The sequence below is a fragment of the Podarcis tiliguerta genome (genome assembly GCF_965153285.1).
Source record: "Podarcis tiliguerta genome assembly, chromosome: 1".
NCBI classification, from domain to species: Eukaryota; Metazoa; Chordata; class Lepidosauria; order Squamata; family Lacertidae; genus Podarcis; species Podarcis tiliguerta.
The window spans coordinates 54,186,083-54,207,169 of NC_139534.1; the positions used below are offsets into that span (position 1 = coordinate 54,186,083).

The 21,087-nt window shown below is 44.4% G+C and overlaps 3 protein-coding genes across 3 annotated transcripts; 1 reads left to right on the forward strand and 2 right to left on the reverse strand.

Annotated features, from left to right (window-relative positions):
* Positions 1-2,521: 2,521 nt before the first annotated feature.
* Positions 2,522-3,376, reverse strand: LOC310683891 (olfactory receptor 5G9-like; the record flags this gene model as incomplete). Its single annotated transcript, XM_083454362.1, has 1 exon — positions 2,522-3,376. One exon carries the CDS (start codon positions 3,374-3,376, stop codon positions 2,522-2,524), a length of 855 nt encoding a protein of 284 aa, XP_083310488.1.
* A 7,218-nt stretch (positions 3,377-10,594) lies between these two features.
* LOC310683901 (olfactory receptor 5AR1-like) lies at positions 10,595-11,416 on the reverse strand (the record flags this gene model as incomplete). The annotated part of the gene is made up of 1 exon (XM_083454374.1): positions 10,595-11,416. The coding sequence occupies one exon, from the start codon at positions 11,414-11,416 to the stop codon at positions 10,595-10,597; it is 822 nt and encodes a 273-aa protein (XP_083310500.1).
* A 7,681-nt stretch (positions 11,417-19,097) lies between these two features.
* LOC310683910 (olfactory receptor 5AR1-like) lies at positions 19,098-20,084 on the forward strand (the record flags this gene model as incomplete). Its single annotated transcript, XM_083454384.1, has 1 exon — positions 19,098-20,084. One exon carries the CDS (start codon positions 19,098-19,100, stop codon positions 20,082-20,084), a length of 987 nt encoding a protein of 328 aa, XP_083310510.1.
* Between the last annotated feature and the right edge of the window lie 1,003 nt (positions 20,085-21,087).

Consider the following 21,087-nt stretch of genomic DNA (forward strand, 5'->3'; position numbering starts at 1 on the left):
TATTTCTGTCGTCTGTATAGCTGGTCTAAACTGTTCCCCCGCTCCAAACTCCAGTGACACTTCTTGGGTTTACTGTGTTATTTTGGGAGCACACAGAAGCCCCTCAAGATATCTACTGCATTGCCGATTCTGCAGTTTTAATTTCTGTTGTGAGGGATGACCCCCTTTTAGCATTCCACTCGCAACTTCTTAATTTTATTTGTTTGTTAGTTCCCCCCTTTTTTGTTTCTGATGTATTGTTGGGGCTTAAATAACCCCTTTCTCACTGGGGGGAGGGGAAAACGCTCCTTGAATTTGTGTCAATATCTTACTGGAGAGTCCAGCGCTAGCTCATGGGGTCTGGAGGTGAAGGCACCTGAGGGCAGTCTCGCTCCCTTGTGCTGAGGTTCTCCCCTAAATTTCTTCTTTTAAAAGTATCTTAAAGTCCAGTTCTAGTGTGGGGAAACCCCTTTTTGCGCTGCTGAGCATCTGCTCCCGGGAAATCCACCTGAGTAGGGGCAACTTACACCTCCTGTTGCTCCTGCTTCGCCTCTCCAGGTGCCGAGTCTGTCTCGAGCAGCTCAGAGCTCAAACTCTGACCAAACGCTGAGCGCACTAGTAATTTCATATCATGTCATGTATTCCAACATAGCAGCAAATAGTACAATAAAGCCAATTTTGACCTGAGTCCATGATTTGGATAAATGCAGTGTTCCTTGCTGCCAGTTCCAGATCAAAGGATGGCAACCAACAAAATAGTTCTGTTATTGCAAAGGCTTCTGGCTGTGCAATGGAACTTAACTTCTCTCTCCACTTCCCATGTCCATCCCCTAAATAAGCTCTGGGGGTTCTCCAGCCCTCTGGAGCAGATTTGGGGGAAGTATAAGGGTATGCAGGGAGAGAAGAGGGAGAAAAAGTTCTATAGTGCCAATGGAAATCCTTGAGCCAATGGAACTTCTTCATTGGACAGCACCCCAAGGGTGTGACAACACTGCCTATTCAGGATGATAGTATGTTCCACACTTCTGCTGGCTGGGTGAGGTCTGCACTTGTTTTTGGAGGCGGGTGGCGCTGTGGGTTAAACCACAGAGCCTAGGGCTTGCCGATCAGAAGGTCGGTGGTTCGAGTCCCCACGACGGGGTGAGCTCCCGTTGCTTGGTCCCAGTTCCTGCCAACCTAGAGGTTCAAAAGCACGTCAAAGTGCAAGTAGATAAATAGGTACCGCTCTGGTGGGAAGGTAAACAGTGTTTCTGTGTGCTGCTCTGGTTCTCCAGGAGTGGCTTAGTCATGCTGGCCACATGACCTGGAAGCTGTACGCCGGCTCTCTCGGCCAGTAAAGTGAGATGAGTGCTGCAACCCCAGAGTCGTCCGTGACTGGACCTAATGGTCAAGGGTCCCTTTACCTTCAATCTTCTATGCAGTGGAGTTCACCTCAGCCTCAATACTCAAGTTAAATTGCTCCATTTGAGCACCCCTCCTATTTCTTTTGGAATGTGCTGGACTAGAGATTTGTCCCACCCTGTATATTGCAGTGTGTAGAGCAAATAACCAAAGCCCAATGCTGCGCTCTCTCAACCCTTGCTCATGGGACTGGCATTGCACCCAGAAGCTATTTGGCCAATACTAGCAATCAAGCAGGATTTTGGATGGTCCCCCACTTAACTTGCTTAAAGGAGAAGTGGTGAGAAGGAAGCACAGTGGACCATTCTTTGAATCCTTCAGCCAATCAGAAAGAGATCAGATAAGTCAGATTTTCTGACTAACCAACCTCTAACCAAGTATTGCTGCTGCTATTTCTTTGCCTGTTTTATTTTTGTTTTCTTCTTTGCTTTCCCCCTAAATCTTCTTTGTGATACAACTACTACTCTACTACTACTACTAATTTATTTATACCCTGCCCATCTGGCTGGGTTTCCCCAGCCACTCTGGGTGGCTCCCAATAGAATATTAAAAACATGATAAAACATCAAGCATTAAAAACTTCCCTAAATAATGATGTGTAAGGTTGGGAGCTTTTCTCATTCTTCCCCCAAATTTTCAGGTTTTGTTAATATTTCAAAATATATTTTATTAAAAGAAATTATGAAAGGCAAACCTAGATTTATACATGTCATATTTCAGTTCAGAAAGAACCAGATTTTTATTTTTAAAAACATTTTATTGGATTTTATAATCTCATGACACTAAAAATGAAAACCATTAAGTAAGACCTAGATTTTCAGCTGGTCAGTACAGTGTTCTTTGTGTGTGTTAGGTCTCTAGCAATCATTCCTTCATGAATCCCAGATGCTCAAGCAATCAAGGGTGACCAGTTCTTCATGTCATGCTGATCTTTACAGAAGTTGCAGAATCATAACTTATTCTACAGTGTACTACATAGTAATTTTTGTCTAGGTTAATTTATTCAAATGAGTGTTTTGGGTACAATCCTGCCTACAAGCCACTGCATTTAGCACTACTTATTTCTATCCCCCCAATTTCTTAAACACTCTCAACAGTGCATTAGATCACACACTTCAATAAAATTGTCAGAGTTTAGTATTTATAAGCATCTCATGCGCCACCTAAAAGATAATTTCAGTGTTTGAAATCTTCTCAAGGCATTTTTCACTTCCTTATTCCTCAGGCTGTAGATCAAGGGGTTGAGCATGGGAATCACCACAGTGTAGAAGACAGAAACCCATTTGTCCTGGTCCATGGCATAGCTAGAACTGGGCCGCAGATACATGAAGATCGTTGTTCCATAGAAGACAGTGACAGCCACCAGGTGTGAGGCGCATGTTGAAAAAGCCTTTTGCTTCCCCTCTGTCGAGTGGATTCGAAGGATTGCAGAAAGGATGAAGGCGTATGACACCACAATTTCAACTGAAGTGAATATGCCCAGGACTGTGGCAAATACAAAGAGAACCATTTCATGGATGCTTGTGTCAGTGCAGGAAAGCGCCAATAGCGGGGGAACATCACAGAAGAAATGGTTGATGACAGAGCCACAAAAAGATAGCATGAAAGTGGAAATCGTTTGGGTCATTGCATTCATGAAGCCAAGCAGGTAGGATCCGGCCACCATCAGAGAACACATATTGGGAGACATAGTAGCCATATACAGCAGAGGATTGCAGATAGCCACATACCGGTCATATGCCATTGCTGCTAAGAGGATGCACTCGGTGCTTGCGCAGAAGACGAAAAAATACATCTGCACAGCGCAGCCTTTGTAGGAAATGGTTTTCTTCCCTGCTAAAAAATTCTCCAGCATTTTAGGGGCTATGGCTGAGGAATATCCAAAATCTAGGAAGGACAAATGGCTGAGGAAGAAATACATTGGTTTTTGGAGTTGAGGGTCGATCCTGATAAGGAAGATCATCCCAATATTCCCGGTCAGGGTGACTAAATACATAAGTAATATAACAATAAAGCAGAGTGGTTTCAGTTCACGACTGTTCACTAATCCCAAGAGGACAAACTCATTTACCTTTGTATGGTTTTTGCTATCCATTTCTCTGCTATGTCAATCATCTGTTGATAGTATCCAGTTTGCTGATGAAATCTGATCTGTAATTCAGAAAAAGGGTACATTGGTAGGGAACCACGCATGCAGCCTGGAGCTCTGAGAGCAGAATTCTTTGGATGCTACCAGTAGTGGCAAAGAAAAGCACAATGCTAATGCAGGCTAATGCAGACTCTTGAGAGTCCCATGGTCTGCAAGAAGAACAAACCTATCCATTCTTAAGGAAATCAGCCCTGAGTGCTCAATGGAAGGACAGATCGTGAAGCTGAGGCTCCAATACTTTGGCCACCTCATGAGAAGAGAAGACTCCCTGGAAAAGACCCTGATGTTGGGAAAGATTGAGGGCACAAGGAGAAGGGGACGACAGAGGATGAGATGGTTGGATAGTGTTCTCGAAGCTATCAGCATGAGTTTGACCAAAGTGCGGGAGGCAGTGGAAGACAGAAGTGCCTGGCGTGCTCTGGTCCATGGGGTCACGAAGGGTCGGACACGACTATACGACTAAACAACAACAACAACAAATGCAGGCAGACATGAGGTTGACTGGATGAGACAGAAGTGGATAGAATTTGCAGGCACTTGGGCCTTCCTTCATGGTGAATGAAGCCTGTCTGATTACAGGCAAAGTCTATAACTTTTTTAAAAAAATGGGGGGCAGAACTAAATTAAGTTTGAAGGAAAGTGCTCTGCAGGCATGAATCCTGTCAAATTTCAAAAGGATAGCTACAGTGCTAGGTACCCTTAAATCTGAGTTTGGGGTGGAAAGTACTAAAAGGGATTGATTTTTTCTGGTAAAATCATCTCCTTTCATTACAAACTGGACCTGTCAGTCATAGTGGAGCTTCCTCTCGGCTCCCTTCTCACAGTGGTGTATTATCTCCCTTCTTCCACAACCCCACTCTAGTGTTATGGCACTGTGGTATACTTAGAGACATCATTATTGCTTTCAGAAGACACTTGTCTGCATTTTTTAAATGCCTCAAGCACCACAGCATGCTTCAGGGGTGTCCAGTTCAACCTGTGCCACCGTGTACAGATCCTACTTTACACCCCTTTGCCTCAAGATTCAGGAATCACTCTTCTATTAGATGCACCACTGATCTGATTTGGTTCCTTCCAACTCTACAATTCTGATTTTGTGAAAAGCTTTATGCACTGTGGATAATTGAGGTTTGTGCCACTTCTCTTGCATGCTGCAAACTGTGTCCTGTTTCCAGGTTTAATCAAAATTGTCTGACATAAAGAAGTCTGTGAAAATCTTTCCTTCTGCTCAATATTTCCCCCTCTGCTCAATACTTTTCACAATTTGCAAATTTGTCTTAGATGTGCTACTCTAGGGCACATTTTCTGCAATAAATTAAAGCAAGGGAGATAATTTATCACGGCCTCTCATGTGTAGTGCCCAGTTTGCACATTGCAAAAAGCATTCATTAGCTCTCATAAGTAAATATAATATTGACTCACTTTTGTTCTGTGGCATTCCTGAATTATTTTAAACAACATGGATAATGGTGGTATAATCTTTTCATTTGCTTTGGATCTCTGGAAACCGTTTTGTGTCCACACCAAGAGTGTAGTAGAAGTGATCTTGAAATTTCTGATATTAAAGCAGCATTCATAGTGATAGAATGGCTCTTAGAGACCTCTCTCACGTGGAATATCCCTTGTGATCAAATCTCCTGATTCCTTCTAATGTTCACTAAACAAAGTGATAAAATTGATTCTCAAGGGCTATTGCACTGATGCTCTATGAAATCTTCACAGATTCAGAGAAATGTTGGTCACTGAATGTTACCAAGATGGTAATTTTCTTTGCAAAATGTGGAATATAGGAAGCTGTCATTTGCTGAATCAGGCTATTGCTTCATTTATCTCAGTACTTTTTTTTCTAGAAGAAATGGTGCTTGTAGTCACCACACATGGGAGGGCTCTCAGACTCTGCCATCGAATGCTCTGGGCAGAAGCTTCCTGGGCTTTGAGAAGGAGATAAAAAAAAAGTGCCAGTAATGTGTACTGGCGTGTCCCGCCAGAAAAAAGCACGAAGTATTAGATACACCACATACAGGACCAGGATGATAGTATGTTCCACCCTTTTGCTGGCTGGGTGAGGTCTGTGCTTGTTTTTGGAGGTGGGTGGCACTGTGGGTTAAACCACAGAGCCTAGGGCTTTCCGATCAGAAGGTCGGTGGTTCGAATCCCCACGATGGGGTGAGCACCCGTTGCTTGGTCCCAGCTCCTGCCAACCTAGGAGTTCGAAAGCATGTCAAAGTGCAAGTAGATAAATAGGTACCGCTCTGGAGGGAAGGTAAATGGCGTTTCTGTGCACTGCTCTGGTTCTCCAGAAGCGGCTTAGTCATGCTGGCCACATGACCCGGAAGCTGTATGCCAGCTCCCTCAGCCAGTAAAGCGAGATGAGTGCTGCAACCCCAGAAACGTCCGTGACTGGACCTAATGGTCAGGGGTCCCTTTACCTTTACCTTCACCTTTTATGCAGTGGAGTTCACCTCAGCCTCAATACTCAAGTTAAATTGCTCCATTTGAGCACCCCTCCTATTTCTTTTGGAATGTGCTGGACTAGAGATTTGTCCCACCCTGTATATTGCAGTGTGTAGAGCAAATAACCAAAGCCCAATGCTGCGCTCTCTCAACCCTTGCTCATGGGACTGGCATTGCACCCAGAAGCTATTTGGCCAATACTAGCAATCAAGCAGGATTTTGGATGGTCCCCCACTTAACTTGCTTAAAGGAGAAGTGGTGAGAAGGAAGCACAGTGGACCATTCTTTGAATCCTTCAGCCAATCAGAAAGAGATCAGATAAGTCAGATTTTCTGACTAGCCAACCTCTAACCAAGTATTGCTGCTGCTATTTCTTTGTCTGTTTTATTTTTGTTTTCTTCTTGCTTTCCCCCTAAATGTTCTTTGTGTGTGTATGTGTTGAATTTAAACCAATAAACATTAATAAATAAAAAACCAAAACACATCCACCAAGTATTGCTTTAAGGATAAGGCTGACTTTCAAAGTGCAATCACCAGATAATACTACTAGTGTACTACTACTACTACTACTAATTTATTTATACCCTGCCCATCTGGCTGGGTTTCCCCAGCCACTCTGGGCAGCTTCCAATAGAATATTAAAAACAGGTGTCAGGGAACTGCCATCAGCTCCGAGGCGAGAGGTGGAACGGCAGTTGTGTTACTGCAGAGATGTTTTCTCAGTATAACTTTAAGATACAATACGTCCCTGGGGGACAAAACGTGAGGGCGGATGCACTTTCCAGGAAGCTGGAGTACATGGAGGAGGAAGGGCTACCCGTGGCCAGGCAAATGTTCCAAGAGGACAAATGGTCATGTGGGAGTTCACTGACAGGGGAGGAGGAACTGATTGGGCTCACCAGACACGATGAATTTGCTCAAACTAAAATTAGGGAACTTATAGATGGTTAGGTAGAAAAGTGGGGGTTTGAGGAGAAAGGAGGGCTCTTGTTCTACAAAGGGGCACTGTATGTACCAGGAGAACCATTGAGGGCCAAAATCATTAGACAGCTCCATAGCAACCCCACAGCTGGGCATTTTGGGCAACATAAGACCATGTTGCTAGTCACCAGGCAGTTCTGGTGGCCCAAGGTAAGGGAGGATGTACGGGGATATGTCCGAGGGTGTGACAGGTGTCAGAGGGCCAAAGGGCCAAGAGCAACACCGGCGGGGTTACTTACTCCCCTTACTGACACAGGGGAGGCCCTGGGAGGTGGTGTCCATAGATTTCATGATGGATCTACCCAGGTCATGAGGTAAGACAGCGGTGATGGTGGTGGTTGATCTGCTGACCAAAATGTGCCACTTCGTGGCATGTTCTCATGCGGTGATGGCTGAGGAAACAGCCAAGCTGTTCGTGGACCATGTTTTTTGGCTGCATGGACCCCATTGAGGGTAATTTCCCATCGCGAAAGACAGTTCACCTTGCGGTTCTGGCGTAAACTCATGAACTTGTTGCAGGTAGAGGTGAGCTTCTCGATGGCAAGACACCCAGAGACCAACGGGCAGGCCGAGAGAGCTAACGCCATATTCTAGCAGGACTTACGCTGCTACGTCAGTCAGAGGCAGAATGATTGGGTGGAGAAATTAGCACTAGCTGAGTTTGCATATAATAATGCGCAACATGTGTCCACGGGGATGAGCCCCTTTATGGCCAACTACAGGTGTCACCCCAGGGCCTTCCCAGGATGGGGGGAGGAGGAATGGAGTGTTCCAGCAGCAGAGCAGTTTGCAGAAGAGATGGAGGCTTTGCACCGGCAGCTACAATTAAACCTGGAGAGGGCCAAAGAGGTATATAAAAGGCAGGCAGACAAGCATCGCAGACCAGGGGAGGTCATACAGGTGGGGGACAGAGTGTGATTGTCATCCCAGGGGTTGCCCTTAAGGGGTGTGTGCAAAAAACTGCAGCCTAGACGGCTGGGTAATCCATCAGGTCAACCCAGTGACGTTCAGGCTAAAACTTCCGGACAGCATGAGAATACATCTGGTGTTTCATAGGTCCTTGCTTTCGCCTTACAGGGAGGGGCACAGCTTCCTGGGAAGGGAGGAAGGAGTGTCCGCCCATCCACACGTAGAGGAGAGGGAACTCTGTAATGAAGTGACGGAAATACTTGACTCCAGGTGGAAAGGGCACCAGCTAGAATACTTGGTTGCCTGGGAGGGGGAGCCCAGTTCAGAAAACGCATGGGTTCCCGCAGAATCCATCATGGAGGAGAATCTGGTGGAGGAATTCCATGCTCTTTTCCCACACAAGCCAAAACCCCAGGGGAGGTTCTTTGAGGAAGTGTTTGGACCCACGGAGGACGAGGGGGGCTTTGTAGGCTTTCCATCCTCAGGGGAGGAGGAGGGACTACGGGACGAAGTCGCGGAGCTGTCTGAGGGGGAGGAACCTGACTGGGACTTCCTTCCGGGGAGTGGGAACACTGGAGAATGGGAAGCAGTTTTTGAATCCACAGAGGAAGACGACTTTTCTTTCCGGGGTTCCCCCCTCTCCTACCAACGCCGAGGAGGGGGATGCTGTTCAAGACCCCACCAGTGGGGAGGGGGGTCTTGAGGGTGGGGTGGATGTCAGGGAACTGCCATCAGCTCAGAGGCGAGAGGTGGAAGGGCAGTTGTGTTACAGGGAGCCTCCGAAGATCTTGCGAAGCAGTTCCTCCTTGGGTGAGGGGGGAAGCCCCACCTCCAGTGGGGAAGAGGCACAGGGATCAGAAGATAATAATAATAATAATAATAATAATAATATCTTTATTGACATTGCCCCCTTAAAAAATATAGTAAAATACAGCAAGGGAGATTAGATGACTTTCAAAGTCCGGGCTTCCCATTCAGGGCCGAGATCACTCTGGAGAAGAAGCTGTTCTTAAGACGGCTCGTTCTTGTCTTCATCGTCCTGTATCTCCGTCCCGACGGCAAGAGCTCGAAGAGACAGTGACCAGGATGCGATGGATCTTTTACTATGTCCAGTGCCTTCCTATGGCACCTTGTGGCATAAATCTGCTCTAAGGTGGAGAGTGGGCAGCCAACAATGCTCTCTGCTGCCTTAACAACCCTGCGCAACCCCATCCTGTCCTGGGTAGTACAGCTTCCGTACCACACACATAAGCCATAAGTAAGCACGCTCTCAATGGCACAGTGATAGAAGGCAAGCAGCAGTTTCTGCGGAAGATGGTTTTTCCTTAGTATTCTCAAAAAATACAGTCTCTGCTGCGCCTTCTTCACAAGCCCCCTTGTGTTGACACTCCAGGACAGATTCTCTTGTAATTCAATGCCCAAAAATCTGAACGTTGTTACCCTCTCCACACAGACCCCATCAATCAAAAGCGGCTGGACATTGCTCTTCTGTCTCCTAAAGTCCACCACAAGTTCCTTTGTCTTCCTTGTATTTATGAGCAAGTTGTTAGCTCTGCACCACTCTGTCAGCTGCTCCACCTCATCTCTATAATCCATTTCACCCTCCCTTTCAGAGATGAGCCCAATCACGGTTGTGTCATCTGCAAATTTGACAACCCTATTACTAGGGTGAGTAGCGACACAATCGTACGTGTAAAGAATATAAAGGAGCGGACTGAGTACGCATCCCTGTGGTGTTCCTATGTTAGTCTTAAGCATATTAGAGGTATAAGGGCCCAACCGAACCCTCTGGGGGCGGTCTGACAAAAAGTCCAATATCCACCCACAAAGATGCTAGGGAGAGCCGCAACACCAAGCCTGAGCAAAGCAGAGGGGAGGCAAGTCCTCCTTTCCCAACGCCCATTCTGCGCAGTAGTCTTTGGCGCAGAGAGGGGAGAAGGACAGGGGTCACACGGCTGTTATGCTGGGGAAGGTATAAGGACCACCCACTCCCAGATTCTGCTAGCGACTGAGCAGACATGGACTTGCAACGCTCCGTACTGTAAATCGTTTGTACAGATAATAAAGCCTGAAAAAGACAGGTTGGAGTCTTACCTGTTTGCTCTTGAGCAACCACAGCAGCATCTGACAACATGATAAAACATCAAACATTAAAAACTTCCCTAAATAATGATGTGTAAGGTTAGGAGCTTTTCTCATTCTTCCCCCAAATTTTCAGGTTTTGTTAATATTTCAAAATATATTTTCTTAAAAGAAATTATGAAAGGCAAACCTAGATTTATTCATGTCATATTTCAATTAAGAAAGAACCAGATTTTTTAAATAAAAAAACCATTTTATTGGATTTTATAATTTTATGACACTAAAAATGAAAAGCATTAAGTAAGACCTAGATTTTCAGCTGGTCAGGACAGTGTTCTTTGTGTGTGTTAGGTCTCCAGCAAGCATTCCTTCATGAATCCCAGATGCTCATGCAATCAAGAATGACCAGTTCTTCATGTCATGCGTATCTTTACAGAATCATAACTTATTCTACAGTGTACTAGATAGTAATTTTTGTCTAGGTTAATTTATTCAAATGATTGTTTTGGGTACAATCCTGCATACAAGTCACTGCATTTAGACCTACTTATTTCTATCCCCCCAATTTCTTAAACATTCTTAACAGTGCATTAGATCACACACTTCAATAAAACGGCTCAGTTTGTCAGAGTTTAGTATTTATAAGCTTCTCATGCTCCCCCTGAAAGATAATTTCAGTGTTTGAAATCTTCTCAAGGCATTTTTCACTTCCTTATTCCTCAGGCTGTAGATCAAGGGGTTGAGCATGGGAATCACCACAGTGTAGAAGACAGAAACCCATTTGTCCTGGTCCATGGAATAGCTAGAACTGGGCCGCAGATACATGAAGATCGTTGTTCCATAGAAGACAGTGACTGCCACCAGGTGTGAGGCGCATGTTGAAAAAGCCTTTCGCTTCCCCTCTGTTGAGTGGATTCGCAGGATTGCAGACAGGATGAAGGCATATGACACCACAATTTCAACTGAAGTGAATATGCTCAGGACTGTGGCAAATACAAAGAGAACCATTTCATGGATGCTTGTGTCAGTGCAGGAAAGCGCCAATAGCGGGGGAACATCACAGAAGAAATGGTTGATGACAGAGCCACAAAAAGATAGCATGAAAGTGGAAATCGTTTGGGTCATTGCATTTATGAAGCCAAGTAGGTAGGATCCGGCCACCATCAGAGAACACATATTGGGAGACATAGTAGCCATATACAGCAGAGGATTGCAGATAGCCACATACCGGTCATATGCCATTGCTGCTAAGAGGATGCACTCGGTGCTTGCGCAGAAGACGAAAAAATACATCTGCACAGCGCAGCCTTTGTAGGAAATGGTTTTCTTCCCTGCTAAAAAATTCTCCAGCATTTTAGGGGCAATGGCTGAGGAATATCCAAAATCTAGGAAGGACAAATGGCTGAGGAAGAAATACATTGGTTTCTGGAGTTGAGGGTCGATCCTGATTAGGAAGATCATCCCAATATTCCCGGTCAGGGTGACTAAATACATAAGTAATATCACAATAAAGCAGAGTGGTTTCAGTTCACGACTGTTCACTAATCCCAAGAGGACAAACTCATTTACCTTTGTATGGTTTTTGCTATCCATTTCTCTGCTATGTCAATCATCTGTTGATAGTATCCAGTTTGCTGATGAAATCTGATCTGTAATTCAGAAAAAGGATACATTGGTAGGGAACCATGCTTGCAGCCTGGATCTCTGAGAGCAGAATTCTTTGGCTGCTACCGGTGGTGGCAAAGAAAAGCACAATGCTAGTGCAGGCAGAGATGAGCTTGACTGGATGAGACAAAAGTGGATAGAATTTGCAGGCACTTTAGCCTCCATTCATGGTGGATGAAGCCTGTCTGATTACAAGCAAATAGGTCCATGGACATTTGTGCTGGACAACTTTAAAATTTTATAAAAGAAAGAAAGAAAGAAAGAAAGAAAGAAAGAAAGAAAGAAAGGAAGGAAAAGTCTATAACTTTTATTAAAAAAATTGGGGGCAGAACTTAATTCAGTTTGAAGGAATGTGCTCTTCAGGCATGAATCCTGTCAAATTTCAAAAGGATAGCTACAGTGCTAGGTACCCTTAAATCTGAGTTTGGGGTGGAAAGTACTAAAAGGGATTGATTTTTTCTGGTAAAATCATCTCCTCTCATTACAAACTGGACCTGTCAGTCATAGTGGAGCTTCCTCTTGGCTCCCTTCTCACAGTGGCATATTATCTCCCTTCTTCCACAACCCCACTCTAGTGTTATAGCACTGTGGTATACTTAGAGACATCATTATTGCTTTCAGAAGACACTTGTCTGCATTTTCTAAATGCCTCAAGCACCACAGCATGCTTCAGGGGTGTCCAGTTCAGCCTGTGCCACCATGTACAGATCCTACTTTACACCCCTTTGTCTCAAGATTCAGGAATCACTCTTCTATTAGATGCACCACTGATCTGATTTGGTTCCTTCCAACTCTACAATTCTGATTCTGTGAAAAGCTTTATGCACTGTGGATAATTGAGGTTTGTGCCACTTCTCTTGCATGCTGCAAACTGTGTCCTGTTTCCAGGTTTAATCAAAATTGTCTGACCTAAAGAAGTCTGTGAAAATCTTTCCCTCTGCTCAATATTTCCCCCTCTGCTCAATACTTTTCACAATTTGCAAATCTGTATTAGATGTGCTACTCTAGGGCACATTTTCTGCAATAGATTAAAGCAAGGGAGATAATTTATCACGGCCTCTCATGTGTAGTGCCCAGTTTGCACATTGCAAAAAGCATTCGTTAGCTCTCATAAGTAAATATAATATTGACTCACTTTTGTTCTGTGGCATTCCTGAATTATTTTAAACAACATGGATAATGGTGGTATAATCTTTTCATTTGCTAGGGATCTCTGGAAACCGTTTTGTGTCCACACCAAGAGTGTAGTAGAAGTGATCTTGAAATTTCTGATATTAAAGCAGCATTCATAGTGATAGAATGGCTCTTAGAGACCTCTCTCACGTGGAATATCCCTTGTGATCAAATCTCCTGATTCCTTCTAATGTTCACTAAACAAAGTGATAAAATTGATTCTCAAGGGCTATTGCACTGATGCTCTATGAAATCTTACAGATTCAGAGAAATGTTGGTCACTGAATGTTACCAAGATGGTAATTTTCTTTGCAAAATGTGGAATATAGGAAGCTGTCATTTGCTAAATCAGGCCATTGCTTCATTTGTCTCAGTACTCTTTTTTTCTAGAAGAAATGGTGCTTGTAGTCACCACACAAGGGAGGCCTCTCAGACTCTGCCATAGAATGCTCTGGGCAGAAGCTTCCCGGGCTTTGGGAAGGAGGTGAAAAACAAAGTGCTAGTATTGTGTACTGGTGTGTACCGCCAGAAAAAAGTACGAAGTATCAGATACACCCGATATAGGGAACATATCTGACATGCTGACAGGAACGTATGGGAATTATAATAGAAGAATATGTGGAGGACTGCAGGTTCACCACTCCTGATTTACACAGACTGGCACTGTCTCAAGCAGGGGTCCTTCCTAGTCCTACTTGGCAAAGCTACGGATTGAACCAGAGACCTGAATGCAAAGTGTGTGCTCTACTCTTCCTAGCTCTGATTCTTCCCCACTGTGTTGTGCAAGGCTTACATCTCATAATTCCACGGAGGTATTTCCAAAATCATCCCAAGTTTGTTTCACTGGGATCACAAGGGGAGACCCACTATTGCATTATAGGCTAAGCTACAAATGTCAACACAACTCACATAGTCTGTCTGTGTAGAAGTGGTGTGGGACCACATCTGCTGGTTCCATCTTCAACCTCCACACATTCAGAGTAAGATGAGAACTGGCTCTGTGCGTGTACATAAGAACAATGGTCCATCTAGTCCTGCATTCTGTATTCACAGTGATCAACCAGATGCTGGAGGGAAACTCCCAAGCAGAAGTCAAGCACAAGAGTAGTTTCCAGAAGCAATGCTGTATCTAACTGTGGAGTCAGAGGATAGCTATAGACTAGTAGGCTAGTAGCCATCAATAGCCCTCTCTTCCATGAATTTGTCTAATCCTCTTTGAAAGTCACCTCATTAATTCCAATGAGGACTTAGCCACACTTCTTCTTGTCCTGCTCTTGTTCTCCTGGGGAAAACCACTCTTTAGCGATCAATCAGAGCAATCAGCAATTTGGGTTTTCTCCAGATGGATGTTTGCTCTGATTTAGCACTAAGGAGTGAGTTTTTCCCCCTAGGAAAGGAGTAGGGCAAGGAGAAAACTGTTTGAACCCATGCTTTCAAGGCATGGGGCAAGTGGAAAAGTGGACAAACCCTGAGTCTAGTTTAAGTAAAACTTAATTGAACATATATACACACACATTCCTCCTATTCCTTATACTCCCCAGTGCCCCTAAATATTGGCTCCAGAGTGTGGGGTGGTCTCCCAGAAGAGGAAAGGGGCTGCAAGGAGGAGAGCAAATTGGCAAAACTCCCTCCCCTCCCTGTTAACAGAGGTTTCTGCTAAAGCAATGGTCCTTCAGTGAATGCAAGAGCATCAGCTGGCTCATCACCTTCTTTGTGTGCCTCCTCCACAAGATGTCTGGAGGTTGGCAACATGAGAATGGGCCTTTTCTGCAGTTGCTCCCTGCTTGTGGAATGCTCTCTCCAGGGAGACTCGCCTGGCACCTTCATTATACACCTTTAGGGGCCAGGCAAAAACATTCCTTTTCTCCCAGGACTTTGAACTTTTAAACTGTGTGTCAGGGGACTGGGCAGAGGAGGAATGGTGGAGACTGCCTCCCCAGCCTGACCCTTCCAGAGATGAAGAAGACAGTTCAGAATTACAACAGGGGTTTGAGGGAGATGACAGCTCAGAGGCAGATGAGGGGAAAAGCTAGGAAATAATGGGAGAAGAGGGGCGACAACTGACGGACACAGTGTCTTTAGAAAGCATTCCATTCTAAAAATCTTTGTTAAAAAACCAGAATCTTTCCTGCTTGGAATTTTAGATCATGATATAAGAGAGGGAAATTGGAGATTGTTTATGTATGCGACAACAGCAGCAAGAATCTTATTAGCACAAGTACAGAAAACAGAGAAAACGCCAACATAGGAAGAATAGCAAGCCAAGCTTATGGACTACGCACAACTGGCTAAGCTGACAGAGAGGATACATGAGAGAGACAACATCGATTTCAAAAAGGAGTGGGAACCATTTATAAACTATATAAAAAGACAGTATAAAGACTTGGACCCATTGGCAGGTTATGACTAAACTTTCGCAACAATATAAGAGGTAAAATCAGCAGGGTATAGAATTTGTTTAATAAATCAATACAGAAATATGGGGGAAGCCAAAGGGGGGGGGGGAGAAATATGGATATATAAATTCTTCAGTTAAGATTTGTGGAAAAATTGTTGTTATAATTTGAAAAATCAATAAAAATTAATATATATATTTTTTTAAAATAGAAAGCATTCCAGACCCCCCTCTCCCAAAATCCAGTGAACACTGAAAGTAGGAGAGCAGAGAGCTCAGAGGCAGAGGGCACTTCTCAGCACCCATAGTGATGATGCATGAAGGGAGGAGGTGGAGACTCACTTGGAAGAGGGAGGAGGTGGAGACTCACTTGGGGCAACGCCATTATTCCAAGAGGCTGCATTTCCAAGCCTATCTTTGTGGATATTGAATAAAAAGCAGTTGGTAAGAGCTCTTCCTTGTCTTATCCATTCCTGGCAACCTGCCATTGGGGGGGGGGGGGTTGGATCTTCTAATGCCTGACACTTCATGCTTTTTTCTTCTTGATGCATTAATTCTGAACTGGGACCCAGCATGGTGCTTACAGAAGCAGAGCTTTGCATTAGAGAAAAAGGTGGAAGGGAAATAATAACACTTTACCCAATTAAGGTAAAGGTAAAGGTACCCCTGCCCGTACGGGCCAGTCTTGCCAGACTCTAGGGTTGTGCGCTCATCTCACTCTATAGGCCGGGAGCCAGCGCTGTCCGCAGACACTTCCGGGTCACGTGGCCAGCGTGACAAGCTGCATCTGGCGAGCCAGTGCAGCACACGGAAACGCCGTTTACCTTCCCGCTGGTAAGCGGTCCCTATTTATCTACTTGCACCCGGGGGTGTTTTCGAACTGCTAGGTTGGCAGGCGCTGGGACCGAACGACGGGAGCGCACCCCGCCACGGGGATTCGAACCACCGACCATGCGATCGGCAAGCCCTAGGCGCTGAGGTTTTACCCACAGCGCCACCCATGTCCCGGTTTACCCAATTACTTTTGCCAAATAAGATTTTTATACAGTGGTACCTCAAGTTAAGAACTTAATTCGTTCCAGAGGTCCATTCTTAACCTGAAACTGTTCTTAACCTGAGGTACCACTTTAGCTAATGGGGCCTCCCGCTGCCGCCGCACCGCCACCGCACGATTTCTGTTCTCATCCTGAAGCAAAGTTCTTAACCTGAGGTACTATTTCTGGGTTAGTGGAGTCTGTAACCTGAAGATATAGATATCCTGTATTTGAAATTTAAATAAATTAAAAAATAAACAAATACTACCCTGCTTCTTTTCCCTGGATTGTCTCACTAGATCTGGTGGTGGATGTGTTCCATATAGTATGAGCTAAGCACCTCCCTTGCCATTTTGGTAGCATTCATTAGTTGCTCTTGACTGGAGAGCTAGTTTCTACTGTTGATGGAAATTACAGAGGCATATATGCGAAACTGTCAGTAGAGCTGGTTAGCTCATTCTGACTATAAAGTGATCAGGGAGGCAAGCAACCCATAGCTTAAAACATCTACAAAAACAAAATAGGAAGTTTAATTGCTAGGATATTCACACAACAGTGTATGCAATTCCCAGGATCAGGGGTATTCAGGTGCCCCGGGGACGCTATCCCAGAAGCCACCAAATGGCATTTAAGACCTCTTGGTCTACTTACAGATTCTGAAAGCAGAGAAGAAGCCACACAGTATACTCCAGGTAAGTTTGCTAATTGAGGAGCAGAAATCTAAGGCTAGACTTACATGTTTTGCCACTTTGAGGTAACTGTTTGCAATCATTTGACCGTGGTGAACCATGTGGGATTTTATGTTGAGAACATTAACATCACAGACCAGCTTGATTACTGAGAGTTACCAAATCCAGAGTGGTTCAAAATCCTCCCAAACCATTCTCTGAGAGCCAGTGTGGTGTAGTGATTAAGAGCGGTAGATTCATAATCTGGGGAACTGGGTTCGCGTCACCACTCCTCCACATGCAACTGCTGGGTGACGTTGGGCTAGTTACACTTCTCTGAAGTCTCTCAGCCCCACTCACCTCACAGAGTGTTTGTTGTGGGGGAGGAAGGGAAAGGAGAATGTTAGCTGCTTTGAGACTCCTTCGGGTAGTGATAAAGCGGGATATCAAATCCAAACTCCTCCTCCTCCTCTTCTTCTTCTCAGAATCTTATTTCATGAAGACTAGTCTGAAACATGAATCCATCCAGGCACACTGGCTTGGCTCTGGAACCATGGGTGCCTGGGGCTATGCACGCTGTGGAGGCATGTGCGGTTGATGTCCCATGTGCCCGCTGCTGCATTTTGTAGGTGTCCGATTCTTATATGGGGAATTTTGTGGGTGTTTGGGCACCCAAGACACCTATGAATCTATCTTGAGCCCAATCTAACAGCCAAATATGATTGAGTTACTTGTACACAACTTAAAAGAGCAGAACTGAGTCTTCTAGTGATTAAATGTCACTCTGACTCTCCACAGTGTTTATTGCCTCACTTCAGCTGCGGGAAATTCTACAGTGCTTATTTTTATCTTTACGCATTTATAAAAATCATTCAGTTTAGTAAAAATAATGAGAATTACATGCAATGAAATAAATAATATATTTGTACCATTTAAATCAGGGGTGACTAACTTTCATCCTGAGGGCCAAACTGATGGTAAGCCATCTCTCTGTGAGAAATATGCCAAAGTTGGTTGTGGCCATTGTATATGTGCATCGACACATGCATACATGTTTATTGTGCATACAGATCCCCCCCACAATAATAAATAATAATAAAATTTTATTTATATCTGCCCTCCCCAGCCGAAGCCGGGCTCAGAGCGGCTAACAACAATAACAACACAGTTTACATAAAATCACAATCAATTAATTGAAATGCATTCTAAAATCAATTCATTCTAAAATCAATTCAAAATCAAATTAATGTCAACCATTGGGCTAGAGTTCTATGAGGATTACAGAAGGAGAGAGGGGGTCAGACTGTGCCTTGGCCAAAGGTCTGGTGGAACAGCTCTGTCTTGCAGGCCCTGCAGAAAGACGTCAAGTCCCGCAGGGCCCTAGTCTCTTGTGACAGAGCGTTCCACCAGATCGGGGGGATGGCCGAAAAAGCCCTGGCTCTAGTTGAGGCCAGCCTAACCTCCCTGTGGCCTGGGATCTCCAAGATGTTTTTATTTGAAGACTATAAGGTCCTCCGTGGGACATACCAGGAAAGGCGGTCCCATTGGTATGAGGGTCCTAGGCTGTATAGGGCTTTAAAGGTTAAAACCAGCACCTTAAACCTGACCCTGTACTCCACCAGGAGCCAGTGCAGCTGGTATAGCACTGGGTGAATGTGATCCCACGGCGAGGACCCCATGAGGAGTTTCTCTGCGGCATTCTGCACGCCCTGGAGTATCTGGGTCAGTCTCAAGGGCAGCCCCATGTAGAGAGAGTTACAATAATTAAGTCTGGAGGTGACCGTCACTAGGTCAGGGTGAGAGAGCTAAGGAGCCAACTGCTTAGATGGCGGACATGAAAAAATGCCGCCTTTGTTATAGCTGCAATCTGCGCCTCCATGGAAAGGGAGGTGTTGAAGATTACACCCAAATTCTTAATGGATGGTGCTGGCACTAATTGCACGCCTCGTAAGAGATGGGAGGCGCATTTATGTCCGCCACGTTTACAGCTCAAACACGTTGCAAAATTTTTCACAATGGGACTGACATATGAAAATAGTGTGAACCCAATAGGATGTGAACCCATAACCCCCGTTCCAGGATTGTACTCAAGTAAACTGTTAAAAAGCACATTTGTTTGCTTTTTTTTCTTGCCTTGCTAGGAAAAGTCAGAAAGAAAATTCCAGAGAAAGCAAACGTCCTTATCTCAGCATCCATTGCAAAAAATAATGGATAAAGGAAATCATTCGGTGATAACAGCATTCATTTTTCGGGGATTCACAGATAATCCAAAAATGCAGCTCCCTCTTTTTATGGTCTTCCTACTGATTTATGTCATCACTGTAATCTGGAACATTGGGATGATTGTCTTAATTTGTGTTGAACCTCAGCTTCATAACCCCATGTATTTTTTCCTGGGCAACCTCTCATTTGTTGACCTCTGTTATTCCTCAGTCATTGCTCCCAAAATGCTGGCTGACCTCTTAGCTGAGAGTAAAAGTATTGCTTATAACTCTTGTGCTATACAGCTATATTTATTTGGCTTATTTGCTGATGTAGAATGCTTTTTGCTGGCTTTGATGGCCTATGACAGGTACGTGGCCATCTGCAAGCCCCTTCACTATTCGGTTCTTATGTCCAAGAGAGTGTGCAGACAGCTGATGGCTGTAGCTTACTTTATGGGCATCGTGGATTCAATGATACACACTTGCTGTACATTCCGGCTACCATTCTGCAGGTCTAATGCCATCAATCATTTCTTTTGTGATATACCTCCCCTACTGGCACTCTCCTGCTCTGACACATACATCAATGAGATTCTGATATTTACCTTCCTTAGTTTCATTATAGGAGGCAGCATTGGCATGATTCTTGTTTCCTACATCTATATTTTAGGCACAATCACAAAAATGCACTCCACTGCAGGCAGGCAGAAAGCCTTTTCTACCTGCGCCTCCCACCTTACGGCCGTTGGGCTATTCCATGGGACAATGCTCTTTATGTATTTTCGGCCCAGCTCCAGCTATTCCTTGGACCAAGACAAATGGGCTTCGGTGTTCTATACGGTAGTGATCCCTATGCTCAATCCTCTGATCTACAGTCTGAGGAACAAGGATGTGAAGGATGCCCTGACAAAAGCACTTGGCCACATGGAAGTGGTTTTGCTTCAGTATAGTCCTTGGCACATAGAAAGAAAAGGGAATGGTAAAAGGTAAAAGACCCCTGGATGGTTAAGACTAAGAGGTGTGACATTCATCTCACTTCAGGCCGAGGGAGCCGGTGTTTGTCCACAGACAGCTTTCCAGGTCATGTGGCCGGCATGACTAAACCGCTTTTGGCACAACGGAACACTAAGGTGGTAACAACCCCCTCACATATACAATGGGATGCTTCAAAGGCAGTTTGAAAGGAAAACAGGGAGCAGTGGCATGCGGTGTATGTATGAGGCATCCAACTCTTTCCCCCCTGTAATGTTTCTTTTCTCTCAAATTCCCATTAATTTCTCTTGAATATAAACATAAATACAAATATATGTGTAATTTGTAACATTACAAATAAACAAGTTACATCTTTTCAAGAATGAACTCTAGCATGCCAAAAATTATTTAAAGTTTCCTCTGTATCAATTTCTTATGTTTGTGTCTGCCTTTTGTAACTCCTATATGACTAGTAAGGTTTATCATGGAGGAGGGCAGGACCCTGACTGACTCCAGCTACAAAAGCTGAGGCTGTTGAGGCTGCTAGAGACCTTCTTGGTCATGAATCCTGGAAAACCTGCTCCCTGCCTTGCAGACCTCTTTCCACCTGGCCTGGGAGGGTGAAGCCCAGATTGACTCTAACTACAAAAGCTGAGGCTGCTGAAAAGAATCTTAGGCTGGTGTATTGTTTAGGGGGCTAATTATTTTTTAAATGCTCTTTTCTTTAAGAATCTGGACTTAAAACGCATGGATTATATGGATTACAAATTGATTTTAATGGGAGATTTTAATGGAGTCGCATCAATATTAATGGATAAAACACAGAGACAGAAAAACCCAAATTCCGGCATATTACCAAAGATTTTCTTTGATATGACTGATAAATACGATTTGTCAGATATATGGAGGCTACGAATCCAATGGAGAGAGACTATACTTTTTCTCAAATTCAAATCAATCTTTCTCGAGAATCAATTATTTGTGGATATCCAGAGGCTTGGTTCCTAGGGTCACTAAAACA